The sequence below is a fragment of the Emys orbicularis genome, chromosome 13 (genome assembly GCF_028017835.1).
Source record: "Emys orbicularis isolate rEmyOrb1 chromosome 13, rEmyOrb1.hap1, whole genome shotgun sequence".
NCBI classification, from domain to species: domain Eukaryota; kingdom Metazoa; phylum Chordata; order Testudines; family Emydidae; genus Emys; species Emys orbicularis.
The window spans coordinates 7,201,387-7,221,189 of NC_088695.1; the positions used below are offsets into that span (position 1 = coordinate 7,201,387).

General features: G+C 47.1%; 1 protein-coding gene across 1 annotated transcript in view; it reads left to right on the forward strand.

Moving 5' to 3' along the window:
- The window catches only part of LOC135888227 (zinc finger protein 34-like), a 114,789-nt gene that overhangs the window by 78,223 nt on the left and 16,763 nt on the right, over window positions 1-19,803 (forward strand). The window contains exons 11-12 of the mRNA XM_065416035.1: window positions 67-283; window positions 368-703. Of these exons, the coding sequence (XP_065272107.1) occupies window positions 67-283; window positions 368-703 (553 nt within the window). The remainder of the gene's footprint in view (window positions 1-66; window positions 284-367; window positions 704-19,803) is intronic.

The following is a 19,803-nucleotide window of genomic DNA, read 5'->3' on the forward strand; positions in this document are numbered from 1 at the left end:
GCTTGGACTGTGGGAAAAGTTTCATAAGAAGGTCACACCTTGTTAAACATCAGGCGTTACACACAGGAGCGAGACCCCATAAGTGCTTGGACTGTGGGAAAAGCTTCATACAAAGGTCAGACCTTGTTCAACATCAGGTAATCCACACAGGAGAGAGACCCCACAAGTGCTTTGACTGTGGGAAAAGTTTCATAAGAAGTTCACATCTAGTTCGTCATCAGGTAATCCACACAGGAGAAAAACCCCATAAGTGCTTGGACTGTGGGAAAAGTTTCATAAGAAGGTCACACCTTGTTAAACATCAGGCATTACATACAGCAGTGAGACCCCATAAGTGCTTGGACTGTGAGAAAAGTTTCATACAAAGGTCAGACCTTGTTCAACATCAGGCAATCCACACAGGAGAAAGACCCCACAAGTGCTTGGACTGTGGGAAAAGTTTCATAAGAAAGTCAAACCTTGTTAAACATCAGGCACTCCACACAGGAGAGAGACCCCACAAGTGCTTGGACTGTGGGAAAAGTTTCATAAGAAGGTCACACCTTGTTAAACATCAGGCATTACACACAGGAGCGAGACCCCATAAGTGCTTGGACTGTGGGAAAAGTTTCATACAAAGGTCCAACCTTGTTCAACATCAGGCAATCCACACAGGAGAAAGACCCCACAAGTGCTTGGACTGTGGGAAAAGTTTCATACTGAGGTCACACCTAGTTCGCCATCAGGCATTACACACAGGAGAGAGACCCCACAGGTGCTTGGACTGCGGGAAAAGTTTCATAGAGAGGTCGAACCTTGTTCAACATCAGGCAATCCACACAGGAGAGAGACCCCACAAGTGCTTGGACTGTGGGAAAAGTTTCATAAGAAAGTCACACCTTGTTTGTCATCAGACAATCCACACAGGAGTGAGACCCCACAAGTTTTTGGACTGTGGGAAAAGTTTCATACAAAGGTCAGACCTTGTTAAACATCATTCAATCCACACAGGAGAGAGACCCCACAAGTGCTTGGACTGTGGGAAAGGTTTCATAAGAAGGTCTCACCTTGTTAAACATCAGGCAATCCACACAGGAGAGAGACCCCACAAGTGCTTGGACTGTGGGAAAAGTTTCATACAAAGGTCAGACCTTGTTAATCATCAGGCATTACACACAGGAGAAAGACCTCACAAGTGCTTGGACTGTGGGAAAAGTTTCATAAAAAGTCAAATCTTGTTCAACATCAGGCAATGCACACAGAAGCGAGACCCCACAAGTGCTTGGACTGTGGGAAATGTTTCAAAGTGAGGTCAAACCTTGTTCACCATCAGGCAATCCACACAGGAGCGAGACCCCACAAGTGCTTGGACTGTGGGAAAAATTTCATATGGAGGTCTGACCTCATTAAACATGGAAGAATCCACACAGAATCTAAACTTCTGTGACACATGGGAAGAAAGGGTTAAGCAACTTGCATGTAATTGACTCAGGGTTAACATTTAAAGAGAGATTTTAAAAGTGTGTCCACTTTAGATAAGCTAGAGTTTGAAATGTAAATGTGTATTTTTAAAGACTTGGAAGAAGAGGGCAAGTCATGTCTGAGTAACCTAATTGCCTTCTATGATGAGATAACTGGCTCTCTGGATGAGGAAAAAGCAGTGGATGTGTTATTACTTGATTTTAGCAAAGCTTTTGATATGATCTCCTACAGCATTCTTGCCAGCAAGTTAAAGAAGTATGGGCTGGATGAATGGACTATAAGGTGGGGAGAATGCTGGCTAGATCAACGGGCTCAAGGGGTAGTGATTAATGGCTCCATGCCTAGTTGGCAGCCGGTATCAAGCAGAGTGCCCCAGGGGTCGGTCCTGGGGCCGGTTTTGTTCAGTATCTTCATTAATGATCTGGAGGATGACGTGGACTGCACCCTCAGCAAGTTTGCAGATGACACTAAACTGGGAGGAGTGGTAGATACGCTGGAGGGTAGGGATAGGATACAGAGGGACGTAGACAAATTAGAGGATTGGGCCAAAATACATCTGATGAGATTCAACAAGGACAAGTGCAGAGTCCTGCACTTATGATGAAAGAATACCATTCACTGCTACAGACTAGGGACCGAATGGCTAGGCAGCAGTTCTGCAGAAAAAGACCTGGTGTTACAGTGGATGAGAAGCTGGATATAAGTCAACAGTGTGCCCTTGTTGCCAAGAAGGTTGACGGCATTTTGGTCTGTACAAGTAGGGGCATTGCCAGCAGATCGAGGGACATGATCATTCCCCTCTATTCAACATTGGTGAGGCCTCATCTGGAATATTGTATTCAGTTTTGGGCCCCACACTACAAGAAGGATGTTGAAAAATTGGAAAGAGTCCAGCGGAGGGCAACAAAAATGATTAGGGGGCTGGAGCACATGACTTATGAGGAGAAGCTGAGAGAACGGGGATTGTTTAGTCTACAGAAGAGAAGAATGATGGGGTATTTGGTAGCTGCTTTCAACTACCTGAAAGGTGGTTCCAAAGAGGATGGATCTAGACTGTTCTCAGTGGTACCAGATGATAGAACAAGGAGTAATGGTCTCCAGTTGAAGTGGGGAAAGTTTAGGTTGGATATTAGGAAAAACTTTTTCACTAGGAGGGTGGTGAAGCACTGGAATGGGTTACCTAGGGAGGTGGTGGAATCTCCTTCCTTAGAGGTTTTTAAGGTCAGGCTTGACAAAGCCCTGGCTCGGATGATTTAGTTGGGGATTGGTCCCGCTTTAAGCAGGGGGTACACAGGCTGCACAGGCTCCCCTCCCCCCTTCGTGCACCGCTTGCAGAGGCAATAAAATCATTGTTACTTCACATTCATGCATTCTTTATTAAGTCATCACACAAGTAGGGGGATAACTGCCAAGGTAGCCCGGGAGGGGTGGGGGAGGAGGATAAGCGCCCGGTGGGGAGGGGGAAGAGGGAAGGACAAGGACACACTGCAGTTTTAAACTTTAATACTTTGAAGTTGCAAGCTTCCACAGGGCTATCGCCACTCGCTTCTCAACTGTGAGGGCTGCTCTCATCCTGGTATTCTGGCACTTCAGGGCAGGGGAAAGCAAGTCACAAAGTTCCATGAAAGTGCCCTTACGCATGCGAAAGTTTCACAGCCACTGGGAATCATCCCACACCTGCAACACTATGCGGTCCCACCAGTCTGTGCTTGTTTCCCAGGCCCAGAATCGGCGTTCCACGACATCAACCTGCCCCAGTAACACCATGATTTGCACATTGCTGGGAAGGTCTATGTCCATGTCAATTTCTTCATCACTCTCGTCGCCGCGCTGCAATCACCTCCTCGCCTGGTTTTGCTTTGGCATGTTCTGGCTCTGCGTATACTCCAGGACAATGCGCGTGGTGTTCATAATGCTCATAATTGCCGAGGTGATCTGAGCGGGCTCCATGATCCCAGTGCTATGGCGTCTGGGCTTGAAAAAAGGCACGAAACTATTGTCTGACGGAGGGAGGGAGGGGCGAGTGAGGATGTGGCTTACAGGTAATTAAAATCAACAAGGGTGGCTGTGCATCAGGAAGAAACACTAACAACTGTCACACAGAATGGCCCCCCCAAAGATTTAACTCAAAACCCTAGGTTTAGCAGGCCGTGGATTTCACGGAGGGAGGGGGAAGCAAATGAATACAGAACAAATCTGGTCCATTTACTGTTTGCATCCACTCCATCTATCTCTTACATCTTAGGCTGGCAGCAGACGGTGCAGCATGACTGATAGCCGTCGGCATCTTCTGGGTGCTTGGCAGAAGATGCTGTACTACGACTGGTAGCCATGATCGTCAAGACGGTGCAATAGGACTGCCGGCAGGACTGAGTCTCCAGGAGACAAAACATGTCTGCCCAGGCACCTCTGACCGAACTCACTGAGGAGTATGACGACGATGGATATCAGTCGTAATACACAAGGAGCTGCTGCTGTATAGCAATGCAGCCCCACGTCTGCCAGCACCCAGATAGCCGAGGACAGCTACCAGTACCGTCTACTGCCAAAAGGCAATTAGCTGTTGCTGTGTAGGAATGCAGTACCACGTCTGCCGGCACCCAGATGACATATGGTGACGGTGAGCTGAGCTGAGCGGGCTCCATGCTTGCCGTTGTACGTCGTCTGCACAGGTAACCCAGGTAACCCAGGTAAAAAGGCGCGAATTGATTGTCTGCCATTGCTCTGATGGAGGGGGAGGGGCCTGACGACATGTACCCAGAACCCCCCGCATCACTGTTTTTGCATCATCAGGCACTGGGATCTCAACCCAGAATTCCAATGGGCGGTGGAGACTGCGGGAACTGTGGGATAGCTACCCACAGTGCAATGCGCCGGAAGTCGATGCTAGCCTCGGTACTGTGGACGCGGTCCGCCGACTTAATGCACTTAGAGCATTTTATGTGGGGACACACACAATCGACTGTATAAAAACAATTTCTATAAAGCTGGGTTCTATAAATTCGACCTAATTTCATAGTGTAGACATACCCTAAGCAATTACTGGCCACTTAGCACTTAGCTGGTGTGCAGGTGCCATTGTCTCTGGGGAGCTCGTCTACGGGCGTTTTCCAGCTTCACAGCATGTAACAAACATACAGCAACCTCTCAGTGCTCCATGGACAGTGCTGATAGACATATTGTAATGGGACACTAATATTCAGCAGGCGATGACTTTTCCTATGATACCTCACAAAACATACTTTGGAGAAGATTTATCATTTTGTAAACGTGGTGCCCATAATAAGGTAGACCAGTGGTTCTCTGATGTGTTTCATTGCCCCCCACTTCTGTGTGTCTGTGGTTATATAGGCCCCCACCCTTAAAAGCACATATATCACCACCCAGTTATCTCGTCATAGAAGGCAATTAGGTTACTCAGACATGACTTGCCCTCTTCTTCCAAGTCTTTAAAAATACACATTTACATTTCAAACTCTAGCTTATCTAAAGTGGACACACTTTTAAAATCTCGCTCTAATTGTTGACCCTGAGTCAATTACATGTAAGGTAGGGGATCTTGGGGGACAACTACTGCACTGGTGGGGTGCAAAATAAACTTTATTAAAAAAATACAAAAACAGGGAAAATTCAATAGTGAGGGGTATGGGGTTTGTTAAGGTAGACAATTGGGGAGGGGTTTCTTTTAGTAAATAGGATAGGGGGGTTTCAATAGTGGGGTACAATACAGTTGGTAACCAATTAACACTGAAGTATAAATGTAACAGATAGCTAACAATTTCTATGTAAAGAGTATGTCACAGCAGCATATAACCAACTAACAGTATGGGTAAAATGTGTTAAATAACCAACAACTTTAGGTAAAAATGTGTCACAGTGGTGTAAATGTAAAATGTGAGGTGTGTTAGAGAGAAAAGGGGTAACCAATGGGGTTTTATGCTAGACTTCAGTAATACAATTGAGGTTTGGTAGCAGTAGGAGCAGGGTGAGCACGTGGTGGAGGGAGATTTAAACTCAGGGAGACACAGAGAGCAGACAGGCTGCAAGTTTAAACAGCAGAGAGAAAGAGAAAGAGAGAGAGAGAGACAATTATACAGAACACAGCAAAATCTTATCTATGATTTAACTTAACCAAGACTACACAAATTTGCAAGTAACAAAACACAATGCAACAATGCTTTAAGACTAACTTACAGAGTACAATGCAAGCAATTTCCTAAACCTAACTTAACCACAACTATGCAAAATGAAATTACAATTTATCTAGACTAAAGGCTAAATCTAACCTAATGGGTGCACCTTATACTAGGGGTAGTTCCAGAGGGCAGAGTGGTGTGTGCCCAGGATACAGCTCCAAGGGGCGGGGGGGGGGGGGTGTTTAACTAGTGGTGGCTGCAAGCAGGGGGGTGGCTGCAAGCTGGCAGCCCAGGATACAGTCCAGGAAGGCACAGGCTTATTTCTAGCAGTAAAGGCACTGCGGAGCAAGAAACAGATTACAGATACAGACCAAGGAGTTAGCTTGGGTCTGCCTGCTGGGGGAAAGAAAGCCAGCAGCTAAAACAAGGGGAGTGTGCAAGAGGTTTTTCCTTACCAATCCCCAAAGCAGCAGCAGGAACAGCAGTTTCAACATCAGAGTGTCGGAGAATAACAGAGTTCTCACTTTTTGTTTGGGTACAGCAAGTCAGATACTTTATTTTCTCTCACAATTGCGCAGAGGGAGAGAGCTAAGCAGGTCTCTCTACAGGTAAACAATTACAGCAAACCTTTATACCTTTCATTACAGACAATAACAAGCAACAGCTGCATTTTGTTTATACATAGGCCATCTTGATATCTTATTTTTCTCACTTGTTTTGACTCTAGCCTACATACAATATTTTCTACACATTATCTACACAAGGTAGCAACTTCTCACACAGTTCTTTCCCACTCGCCTCACACAATCCTCGCTTCTACAAATCTCGCGTTATTAGGGTTATAGTTAGCCTGACTCTTGCTAACCAACTGTCATGCATTGCAGTTCCTTCCTGTCAGTTCTTTCTCTGCTTCCACAACCCCCCCCTTTTGTATTACTAGTACAACAGACATTTTCAAATCTCTATTTGCATTAAATCTTGGAATTCAGATTCTACATCAGATGCTTCAATCTTAGGGGTTTTGATTGGATGTAATGACAATGCATGATTAGCATGAACATGAAAGGTATTACTATTATTATGTCCTTTACAACAACAGTAACATAATCCTAAGCTAACTAATAGCAACACAAGCAATAACATTCCCATAGCAATAATATGATGGGGTTGTTGTACAATCTTAGTCATAGAACACAATGCATCATACTTAGTACATAAGGTGGATACTCTATAAGCTGTCTGAAAGGCATACTTTTCAACTTGATATATATTTTGAAGCATGTGAATTTGCCCTTGTACTTCAGAGATTTTCTGAACCTCTGGTAACAGTGAAAACAAATTCTGAAATCTATCAGGTACTAAACTAGTCCAATTAAAGGGTATCTGGAACCTAAGGGCTACTTGCAAAACTCTATCTGCAGGCCAGTAAATAATATGATTGCCTGCAGTGGTAGTGAGATTAAAATGCATGTCTTGCAATGTGGTGGCATTAACATACACACAGCTGTCATTAGCTTGAAAAAGTAAGTGTCCCATCAGGGTAGTTCCTTGTCCCCTACCCTCCCAGCAAACGTAGTCATGAACAGTGACAACTTCTCCTGGCTTCAGTTTATGTATACACTGAAGCTGTGGGGGTTCTAACGGCCAAAATGTCCATTGACTTCCTAACCCCATCCAAATGTCTGGTGTAATCCCAGGAGCACTAACTAAAAATTGATTGGGCATACCAGGTGGTCTAATTTCCCAGATGTCTCAGTGAATTACCCAATCCCACATGCATCCTCCCCATGGACCCGGCAGGATTTGGTATGTGGGAGCCCACACCCCCTCAACCGGTCCATATGCTTGGAAGGAGCACTGAGAACGTCCGCACCTCTACCCAGACAGTCTCCAAGTATGTCTCCATGGCCACAGATCAGATGGTACTCCTGATGTGTCTGTAAGGGCAGTGGGCCAAGCCTGATGCTCTAGATCATTCCGAATGGCCATTAGCTGGTCATTCAAGAAATCCTGAATTTCTGAACATGCTAGATCCCACTGCAATGCCTTCCCAGCCTCAGTGATATTCAATACCATCTCTGTCAGCAACTTCTGGGTCATAGAACTAAGGGCGGAAATAACATGTAACTCACGAACTCCAGCCTGTACCTGGGTTAGTTGTGCTCCAGAAACAAGGCCAATGGCCTTCTCTAGTTGCCCCAATTTCTTATCATGTTCTTGGTTCTTAAAAATATTCCAAACTGCTGCTGCACTATTGGCCCCATCCCACAGGGATCCGGTCAAGTCTCTTCTTTCTAGAGGAAATAACCCAAGCCCTCTGTTGTGCTAATCTAATAGCAGCCCCCTGTGAACAATTTGGGTATGTAGAGGTAATCTGGAAACTGGATAAGGGTAATGAAAATTTAACAGTCCCTAATGTAGTGTTAATCACAGTCCACCGATATCCTAATACATCTCTCTTTGGTGTAGTACTATACCACATCTGTTGGTTGAGCATCTTTATGTACTTCCAGGAGGCATTAATATTAATGGCATAAGAGGGGGTATATTGCAATAAGGTACAGGTCACATTATCAGTCACTGGAATAATTTCTATGCAGGTAAAATTTCCAGTGGCAGAACAAACTCTTTGGGTATTTGATTATTCACTAATTGGGTGACCAAATAACAATAAGGGCCTCTCTCATTTAACACAGTACAAATTCCAGGAACAGCCATCATATCTACTTCACTATAGAACCCATCAATTGCAATTATTAATTCTTGGGGTTCGCTGGTAGTGATATGTATTTCTATCTCCACTGATCCATTTGTTTTCCATTCAATTGTTCGCTCATATACATTATCCTGAACTTTAAAGAATAATTTCTCTGAACAAAATTTCAGTAAATCACTAAGATGTGAAAGCCTTGGCCAATGGGTTTCATTGGAATATACAGTACTGTTTGTATCTGGGTAAGTTACAGTGGTGGTGGCAGGGGTCAGGGGACTAGTGGGTGTAGTCCTAGTGGTGGCAAGGCGGTTTTGATATTCATCTTCTGAAAGCCAATTAGGAAGGGCAGTGCATCCTGAAGGTACCTGTCCATAAGCACAAAATCCTGCCCCTGGAAAAAATCCACCCCACCACTCGACCCCGCATTCCCAGGAACGATCCCCACAATTCCCTCCTTGCCAATAAACAATGCTCCGTCTCTTCCACCAGGGCCAGTTCTTAATGTCTCTTGTAGTCAGGAATCCCTGGACTTTGGTGGTTTCAGCAGAGCGAGTGTTTCTTCTTTTCTTCTTCAAAGGCAGTTGTGATTCAACATAGTGCAGGGGAGCGGTTACTAGCACTTCACCCTGTACTGGTGTGATTCCTTTAAAAAAATCCAAAGGCATTGTAGATCTGTCAGTGGACAAGGGAGAGGTTACTAGCACTTCACCTTGTCCTCCTTCCCTGCTGTCCAGAAGGCACAGCAGAGCTAGCAGGAGAAATAGGCTGATCATCAGCTGGAGAATCCTCTCTAGGTGGAGGGGTCTTTTAGCAGTGAGAAGCATGGGTCCAGGCAGGTAGTCCTTGGCACTTCACAGCAGTGTTGGTGGTTAACAGGACTTGGAAAGGGCCCTTCCAGCGTGGAGCCAGAGCAGTCTTTCGCTGATGGACTTTTATGTAGACCCAGTCTCCTGGTTCCAGCGAGTGGCAGGGTTGCACAGGATCCTTGGGTAGTGCTTCTTTCACCTGTGTATAAAAAGACTTAACACATTTCATTAGTGCCTGGCAATACTTAAGCATTGTGTCATCCATTAAATGAATGTCCATCTGAGCTAGGGTCAGTGGGGGCACAGTTGGTAGTCACATCGGGCGCCCTGTCAAAATCTCATGAGGGCTGAGTCCAGTCTTTCGATTGGGAGTGGCCCTCATACTCATTAGTGCCAGCGGAAGGGCATCTGGCCACTTTAAGTTTGTTTCAGCACAAATCTTGGCCAGTTTATTTTTCAGAATTCCATTCTGGCGTTCCACTGCCCCGGCAGACTGCGGAGGGTGGGGGCAGTGAAGGTTGTGTTGGATCTGCAAAGCTGCACATAACTCTTTTACAATCTGTCCGGTAAAATGAGTTCCACGGTCACTGTTGATACTCACAGGGATGCCAAATCGTGGTACAAAATCTTTACGCAGAAGTTTCACAACAGTCCTGGCATCTGCTTTCCTGCAGGGAAAAGCTTCAACCCAATTTGAAAATACATCAACTAAAACCAATACATATTCATAACCACAGCATTTAGACAGTTGAATAAAATCAATCTGAATATTTACAAAAGGTCCCCAAGGGGGAGGGTGAGCTGCCTGCCTAACTTTAACAGCTTTACCAATGTTATGCTGCTGACAAATCACACATTGTTGACAGTAGTGATGTGCAATGACTGGGAAACCGAATGCACACCAATCTCGGTTAACTGCAGCAACCATCCCCCCTTTGCTCACGTGTGCCATTCCGTGGTATACACGAGCAAGATAGGCCATTAGCATCTTCGGTGCAACCAGGCGACCAGCTGGGGCACGCCAAAGATGGTCAGGGTGTAGAACACAGCCATTAGCACTCCAAAAACGTTTCTCAGCTGCTGGTGCTGCTTCCTGGATCTTGGCCAGACCCTCAAGGGAGGCTAGTGGAGGCTGCTCAATCAAAGCACAAGTATATTCAGCCTGAGGTGCAGAAAGGGCCGCTGCTTTGGCTGCAGAGTCTGCCAAAGCATTTCCACGGGTAACTTCATCATGAGGGGTCTGGTGAGCTATACATTTAACAACAGCTATAGCTTTGGGCAATAAAAGGGCATCCAGAAGAGCAGATACATACAGACTATTCTTAATAGGAGAACCAGTGGATGTAAGAAAACCTCTATACTTCCAGAGCAAACCATAATCATGTACCACTCCAAAAGCATAATGAGAGTCTATATAAATTGTAACTGCTTGATCCTGAGCTAGAATGCAGGCTTGAGTTAAAGCCGCAAGTTCGGCCACTTGAGAAGAAAACACAGAAGGAAGAAAAGCACTTTCAATAACAGCATAGGCAGAGCACACAGCATAACCAGCAACCAATTTACCCTTAGAATCTCGCAAGCATGAACCATCCACAAAGTAAATAAGATCAGGATTTTGCAAAGGCACATCTAGCAAATCATCTCTTGGACGGGAGAGGACCGACGTTACAGACACACAGTCATGTGGGTCTCCGTCCTCTGGCCCAGGCAACAAGGAGGCAGGATTTAGAATGCTGTAATAAAGACTCCATTACTGGGGCTATACCTTCCTCTGCCTCAGGACGCAGAGGGTATTTAGAAGGATCAACAAAAATCTTAACCAGCGCAGCTGTCCGAATCTGTCCCACTTCATTTGCAAGCCGAGACCAGAGATGGGGGGTGGGGGGAACTTGTGACAACAAATGCACAAGATCAGGGCTAAGAGTTGTTGGTAATTTAGCTGGCTCCTCTATGTGGAGTGTAGCCAACACTAGATTAGTATTCTCATCAGGAACTTGTAAGAATACGCCATCTGGTGTGCAATAGATAGTACAGCCTAATTTACACAAAAGATCCCTTCCCAGCAAATTCACAGGAGAGGAGGGGCTGAGCAAAAATGCATGCTTGTTAGCAAGGGGCCCTAGTGAAACCGCAAGGGGTTTTGTGACAGGATGCGAAACAGGTTGATTTGAAATGCCAACGGCATTTACGGACAAAGTTGACAAAGGAACAGAGGGAAACTCTGAGGATCTTAGAGCAGATCTACTAGCTCCAGTATCCACAAGACAAGTAACAGATTGTCCTGCAATTTCACAATTTACATAGGGACCTTCTTGATTAATGGGAATTAAAGGATTCATGATGTAGTTACGTTCCCTCAGGCTGTCCTAGTAAGAGGTAGTTTGTGGGGTAAAAGTAGACGCTTCAGGATTTGGGAAAGGAGGTGGAGGGTTCTGAGCTAGTCGGGTTGGGCACGCATTTCTCCAGTGTCCCTCTTGGCCACAAAAGTAGCATGCAGTGTACCTGGACTGGGCAGGATACGAGGGTCCTTTCCCTCTTCCTCGCCCGCGACCTCGTTCTCGTCCTCCTTTCATTCCCCCACGGCCCTGGTTTTGATAAGTTTCTAACTGCAAGGCCAAAAGTTTTGTTTCAGTATTCTCTTTCTTCTGCTCTATGCAAGCTGTACAATGATTGGCGACTGTCACCAATTCAGAAAGGGGTTTAGTTTGCCAGCCAATACAGATAGTTCTTAACTGCTGCTGAATCTTTGGTAAGAGTCCCTGAACAAAAGCAGCCCCTACTGCCTCTCTGGCATTTTCAGCTGGCTGAACAATTCCCAAATGTTGTTCAAAAACCTTAGTCAGTCTATCTAGATAATCAGCAGGGGACTCTCCTTTATTCTGTTTACAGTAGGTAATCTTTGTCCAATCTGTCTTCTTAGGGCAGACTTCTGTAATAGAATTTAAGAGACGGTCCCTAGCCTCTCTTAGGCCTGGTCTACACTACGACTTTAATTCGGATTTAGCTGCTTTAATTCGAATTAACGCTTGACCCGTCCACACAACGAAGCCATTTAATTCGAATTAAAGAGCCCTTTAATTCGATTTCTGTACTCCTCCTCGACGAGAGGAGTAGCATCAAAATCGGTATTGTTAATCCAAATTAAGGTTAGTGTGGCCGCAATTCGATGTTATTGGCAATTCAATGTTATTGGCTACCCACAATGCAACGCTCTGGAAATCGATGCTACTACGGTAGCTTGGACGCACACCACCGAATTAATGGTGCCTAGTGTGGCCGAATACATTCGAATTTATAAAATCGGTTTCCTAAATTCGAATTATATAAATTCGGATTAATCCTGTAGTGTAGACATACCCTTAAATCACGGTCAATTCCAGGGTCGGCACCTGGCCAAGCTGCCTGTCTGGTAAGCCGTTGTCGAACTTCGGCTGGCATAATCACCCGTAAGAGTTGATTAATGTCTGCCCAAGATGGATTATAACACTGAACCACTGTCCGGAGCTCGTCTCTAAATTTTTCTGGCTCCTCCCTAACATTAGGAAATTCCTTCACCAAGTTTCTCAAATCTCCTGGTGACCACGGGGCATGCACTGTAACCAACTGTCCTGCAGTCCCGGGCAGTTCTCTTAAAGGAGCCTGGAGTGTCTGTGCTAGGCTTCTAGTAAAGTAACGGGTACCCTCCTCAGAAGGACCAAAGTCGGGAGAGCTACTGGAAGGATCAGAATCATCCCTTTGTGGTGAAGAGGAGGGTTCTCTCACAGGAGAAGAAAGAACAATTTGTGCAGCTGATACACGCGGTGGTGAAGCTGACACTGCCGGGTGAGGTTCGTTAGCACGCACAGCCGGCGGAGGGGGAGGAGGCACGGGCTGCTGCTGCTGAATGTTACTGAAAAAGTCTACAATGTCCTCAGCAGTTTCCTCTTCACTCTCAGCCCTAACTAATTGGGATAAAGAGGAGCAGAAGGAATTGCTCGAGCAGGAAGACAGACGGATGCCTTACATTTAAGTTGTAAATTGTGTACTTGGGCTTTTAATTTTTCCTGGGAGTACTTTAGACTCCGCACCCGAGACTCGTGGAGTTTCTTTGTTGCTTCCTCCCACCAACAGACAAATTGCTCCCACTGCGTATCAGAGGCTTTTGGCGAAGCCAGGGTTTCTCTGAGATATGTAAGGCCTGGTCTACACTACGAGTTTAGGTCGACTTTAGCCGCGTTAAATCGAATTTAGCCTGGACACGTTCACACGACGAAGCCCTTTCTTTCGACTTAAAGGGCTCTTTAAACCGGTTTCTTTACTCCACCTCCGACGAGGGGATTAGCGATCAAATCGGCCTTAGGGGGTCGGAATTGGGTTAGTGTGGACGGAATTCGACGTTATTGGCCTCCGGGAGCTATCCCACCGTGCTTCATTGTGACCGCTCTGGACAGCACTCTCAACTCAGATGCACTGGCCAGGTAGACAGGAAAAGCCCCGCGAACGTTTGAATTTCATTTCCTGTTTGCTCAGCGTGGAGAGCACAGGTGACCACGCAGAGCTCATCAGCACAGGTAACCGTGATGGAGTCCCAGGATCGCAAAAGAGCTCCAGCATGGACAGAACGGGAGGTACGGGATCTGCTCGCCATATGGGGAGATGAATCAGTGCTGGCTGAACTCCGAAGCAGTAAACGAAATGGCAAAATATTAGAAAAGGTCTCCAAGGCCATGAAGGACAGAGGCCATAACAGGGACGCACAGCAGTGCCGCGTGAAAATTAAGGAGCTAAGGCAAGCCTACCACAAAGCCAGAGAAGCAAACGGAAGGTCCGGGGCTGAGCCGCAAACATGCCGCTTCTACGCGGAGCTGCATGCCATTCTAGGGGGTGCAGCCACCACTACCCCAACCGTGTGCTATGAGTCCCTCACAGGGAAGCGGGTTCGGGGTACGAGGAAGATGAGGATGAAGATAATGTAAATAGCTCACAGCAGCAAGGAAGCGGAGAAACCGGTTTCCCCAACAGCCAGGATATGTTTAGCACCCTGGACCTGGAACCAGTAATCCCCGAACTCACCCAAGACCCTGTGGGCACACAGGGGACCTCTGGTGAGTGTACCTTTGTAAATATTACACATGGTTTAAAAGCAAGCGTGTTTAATGATTAATGATTAATTTGCCCTGGCAATCGCGGCCAGTACAGCTACTGGAAAAGTCTGTTAACGTGTATGGGGATGGAGCGGAAATCCTCCAGGGACATCTCCAGAAAGCTCTCCTTCATGTACTCCCAAAGCCTTTGCAAAAGGTTTCTGGGGAGGGCTGCCTTATCCCGTCCGCCATGGTAGGACACTTTACCACGCCAGGCCAGTAGCACGTAGTCTGGAATCATTGCATAACAAAGCATGGCAGCGTATGGTCCCGGTGTTTGCTGGCATGCAGACAACATCCATTCCTTATCGCTCTTTGTTATCCTCAGGAGAGTGATATCATTCACGGTCACCTGGTTGAAATGGGGCAATTTTATTAAGGGGACATTCAGAGGTGCCCCTTCCTGCTCTGCTGAACAGAAATATTCCCCGCTGTTAGCCACGCGGTGGGTGGGAGGGGTGAAGTGATCATCCCAGAGAATTGGGTGTGTGGGGGAGGGGAATTAGATGGGTTTGTGCTGCACGTTAACCCTGAAACCGCAGCCCCTCCTTTTACATTGCAAACCCATTTTAAATGGCCAACCCAACGGGTGCTTGGTATGGTTAATGAGAGCAGTACTGTTTTAAACCATCCCCACATGTTAACAAGGTTAAAAAAGCCAAAAGACTGTGTCTTACAATGGCTGCCTGCAAGCTGAAATCTGTGGCCTGGCACTGCGTGAGTGATCTCTCACACCAAACCGGCAGGCCCTCAATATAAGAGGAAAAATGCGACCTTGTAACGAAAGCACATGTGCTGTGTGATGTGAACAGCAAAATTTAACGTGAAAGAGTGTACCCATTTTTCTCTAAAATGTATCTTTTTTAACCACCTCTCCCTTCTCCTCCACCAGCTGCAAATCTTTCTCCTTCACAGAGGCTAGTGAATATTCGAAAGCGGAAGCGAAGGACGCGTGATGAAATGTTTAGAGAACTACAGACTGCCTCCCACGCTGACAGAGCACAGCAGAATGCGTGGAGGCAGTCAATGACTGATTATAGAAAAGCCCAATATGAGCGAGAGGAGAGGTGGCGTGCTGAATCGCGGGCTGAAGAGCAGAGGTTGCGTGCTGAATCGCGGGCTGAAGATGAGAGGTGGCGTCAGCTTGCACACAGAAGGCAAGAGTCGATGCTCCGGCTGCTGGAGCATCAAACTGATATGCTCCAGCGTATGGTTGAGCTGCAGGAAAGGCAGCAGGAGCAGAGACCGCCGCTACAGCCCCTGTGTAACCAACAGCCCTCCTCCCCAAGTCCCATTGCCTCCTCACCCAGACGCCCAAGAACACGGTGGGGGGGCCTCCGGCCACCCAGTCACTCCACCCTAGATGATTTCCCGAGCAATAAGTGTTAAAGTTTTAAAGTTTTAAACTGCAGTGTGTCCTTTTCCTTCCCTCCTCCCCCACCCATCCCGGGCTACCTTTGCAATTATCCCCCTAGTTGTGTGATGAATTAATAAAGAATGCATGAATGTGAAGTAACAATGACTTTATTGCCTCTGCAAGTGGTGCTTGAAGGGGGGAGGGGAGGGGAGGGTGGGGTGGTTGGTTTACAGGGAAGTAGAGTTAACCGGGTGGGGGGGGGGGCGGAGATTTCATCAAGGAGAAACAAACAGAAGTTTCACACCGTAGCCTCGCCAGTCACAAAACTAGTTTTCAAAGCTTCTCTGATGCGCACCGCGCCCTGCTGTGCTCCTCTAACCGCCCTGGTGTCTGGCTGCGAGTAATCAGCGGCCAGGCGATTTGCCTCTACCTCCCACCCCGCCATAAATGTCTCCCCCTTACTCTCACAGATATTGTGGAGCGCACAGCAAGCAGCAATAACAATGGGGATATTCTTTTCGCTAAGGTCTGAGCGAGTCAGTAAGCTGCGCCAGCGCGCTTTTAAACGCCCAAATGCACATTCCACCACCATTCTGCACTTGCTCAGCCTGTAGTTGAACAGGTCCTGACTCCTGTCCAGGCTGCCTGTGTACGGCTTCATGAGCCATGGCATTAAGGGGTAGGCTGGGTCCCCAAGGATCACGATAGGCATTTCAACATCCCCAACGGTTATTTTCTGGTCCGGGAAGAAAGTCCCTTCCTCCAGCTTTCGAAACAGAACAGAGTGCCTGAAGACGCGAGCATCATGTACCCTTCCCGGCCAGCCCACGTTGATGTTGGTGAAACGTCCCTTGTGATCCACCAGGGCTTGCAGCAGCATTGAAAAGTACCCCTTGCGGTTTATGTACTCGGTGGCTTGGTGCTCCGGTGCCAAGATAGGGATATGGGTTCCGTCTATCGCCCCACCACAGTTTGGGAATCCCATTGCAGCAAAGCCATCCACTATGTCCTGCACGTTTCCCAGAGTCACTACCCTTGATATCACCAGGTCTCTCATTGCCCTGGCAACTTGGATCACAGCAGCCCCCACAGTAGATTTGCCCACTCCAAATTGATTCCCGACTGACCGGTAGCTGTCTGGCGTTGCAAGCTTCCACAGGGCTATCGCCACTCGCTTCTCAACTGTGATTGCTGCTCTCATCCTGGTATTCTGGCGCTTCAGGGCAGGGGAAAGCAAGTCACAAAGTTCCATGAAAGTGCCCTTACGCATGCGAAAGTTTTGTAGCCACTGGGAATCGTCCCACACCTGCAGCACGATGCAGTCCCACCAGTCTGTGCTTGTTTCCCGGGCCCAGAATAGGCGTTCCACGGCATCAACCTGCCCCAGGAACACCATGATTTCCACATTGCTGGGGCCTGTGACTTGGTCTAGGTCCATGTCCATTTCCTCATCACTCTCGTCGCCGCGCTGCAATCGCCTCCTCCTCGGCTGGTCCTGGTTTTGCTTTGGCATGTCCTGGCTCTGCATATACTCCAGGACAATGCGCGTGGTGTTCATAGTGCTCATAATTGCCGCGGTGATCTGAGCGGGCTCCATGATCCCAGTGCTAGCTATGGCGTCTGGTCTGAAAAAAGGCGCGAAACTAGTATCTGAAGGACCAGGGGAAGGAGGGAGGGAGGTAGGGAGGGGCGAGTGACGACATGGCGTACAGGTACAGGGAATTAAAATCAAGAAAGGTGGCTGTGCATCAGGGAGAAACACAAACAACTGTCACACAGAATGCCCCCCCCCCCCCCGAGATTGAACTCCTAAGCCTGGGTTTAGCGGGCCGTTGATTTGATGGAGGGAGGGGGGAAGGAAATTAATACAGAACAAATCTATTTTTTACATCTTAAGACGACGGTGCAGCATGACTGATAGCCCTCGGCATTTTCTGGGTGCTTGGCACCAAATACTGGGCGCTTGGCAGTTAGCCTTCAGGCCTATTGCACGATCTGATACCCACTGCAGTATGATGATGACGGATACCAGTCATAATATACTATCTACTGCCAAAAGGCAAGGGGTTGCTGCTGTGTAGCAATGTAGCCCCACGTCTGCCAGCCCCATGTCTGCCAGCACCCAGATCGCCCTCGGCCTCTTCTGGGTGCTTAGCAGAAAATACTGGGCGCTTGGCAGAAAATAGCATACTACGACTGATAGCCATCATCGTCAAGACAGTTCTCACTTTTTGTTTGGGTACAGCAAGTCAGATACTTTATTTTCTCTCACAATTGCGCAGAGGGAGAGAGCTAAGCAGGTCTCTCTACAGGTAAACAATTACAGCAAACCTTTATACCTTTCATTACAGACAATAACAAGCAAAAGCTGCATTTTGTTTATACATAGGCCATCTTGATATCTTATTTTTCTCACTTGTTTTGACTCTAGCCTACATACAATATTTTCTACACATTATCTACACAAGGTAGCAACAATTTCTCACACCGTTCTTTCCCACTCGCCTCACACAATCCTTGCTTCTACAAATCTCGCGTTATTAGGGTTATAGTTAGCCTGACTCTTGCTAACGAACTGTCATGCATTGCAGTTCCTTCCTGTCAATTCTTTCTCTGCTTCCACAAGAGGACACAGAGAGGACTCGATTCGCTTACAATAATCAGGAGATCTCCAGGCACAAATTCGTTGTTCGTGGGAGGGGAGTTTAAAAACGGGGGTACGCTCAAAAACAAACGAGAGCGGGGAGAGGGCCCCCCCAAAGACCCCTAGCTGATCAGACCAGGTGGCAAAGCAAGGACCTTCTCCGGGGGTGTGATCAGAAAATGTCTGTTTTTAAGGGCAAACTCAGGCAGTTTCCCGCCAGTAACTTTGATTGGTTCCCCTTAATCCAGGGGAGGAGAGAAGGCAGGGAAAACTGCAGGTAGGCACAGGACATGCCTGGGCAAGTTCTGAGTTACGGGTATGACTCATATGCTCAGCTATGTGGCCACTTTAGGTCTTGCATACCTGGGCAGAGCACCCTACACCGAGCCGGGTCCAGACAAAGAAGCTAGACAAAGGAGCGAAAAGCACCCGGAGCAGAGCAATGGCTCCAGTCAGTCTGCACACGCCATTTCCATGAGCAGGGCCAGGCTGTGACTTTGGTTAGTTCCATGGCCGGGGGGGCGGCCACACAGCACAAACAGAACAGCAGGGGGACAGCTGTAACAGACACCACAGAGCCAGTTATCTCGTCATAGAAGGCAATTAGGTTATTCAGACATGACTTGCGCTCTTCTTCCAAGTCTTTAAAAATACACATTTACATTTCAAACTCTAGCTTATCTAAAGTGGACACACTTTTAAAATCTCGCTCTAAATGTTGACCCTGAGTCAATTACATGCAAGTTGCTTAACCCTTTCTTGCCATGTGTCACAGAAGTTTAGATTCTGTGTGGATTCTTCCATGTTTAACGAGGACAGACCTCCATATGAAACTTTTCCCACAGTCCAAGCACTTGTGGGGTCTCGCTCCTGTGTGGATTGCCTGATGTTGAACAAGGTGTGACCTTTGTATGAAACTTTTACCGCAGTCCAAGCACCTGTGGGGTCTCTCTCCTGTGTGTAATGCCTGATGGCGAACTACGTGTGACCTCTGTATGAAACTTTTCCCACAGTCCAAGCACTTGTGGGGTCTCTCTCCTGTGTGGAGTGCCTGATGTTTAACAAGGTTTGACTTTCTTATGAAACTTTTCCCACAGTCCAAGCACTTGTGGGGTCTTTCTCCAGTGTGGATTGCCTGATGTTGAACAAGGTCTGACCTCACTTTGAAACATTTCCCACAGTCCAAGCACTTGTGGGGTCTTTCTCCTGTGTGGATTGCCTGATGTTGAACAAGGTCTGACCTTTGTATGAAACTTTTCCCACAGTCCAAGCACTTATGGGGTATCTCCCCTGTGTGGCTTAACTGATGGCAAACTAGGTGTGACCTTCTTATGAAACTTTTCCCACAGTCCAAGCACTTGTGGGGTCTCTCTCCTGTTTGGATTGCCTGATGTCTAATTATTTGTGTCTTCGAAATGAAACATTTCCTGCACTTGAGGGATTGACAGGTTTTCTCTCCAGTGTGGCTGTTCCCATGGTTATTAAGATCTGAGAGCTTATTGAAGCTTTCCCCATCATCCAAGCATTGAAAGGGTTTCTCTCCAGTACAGATTGTCTGATGTG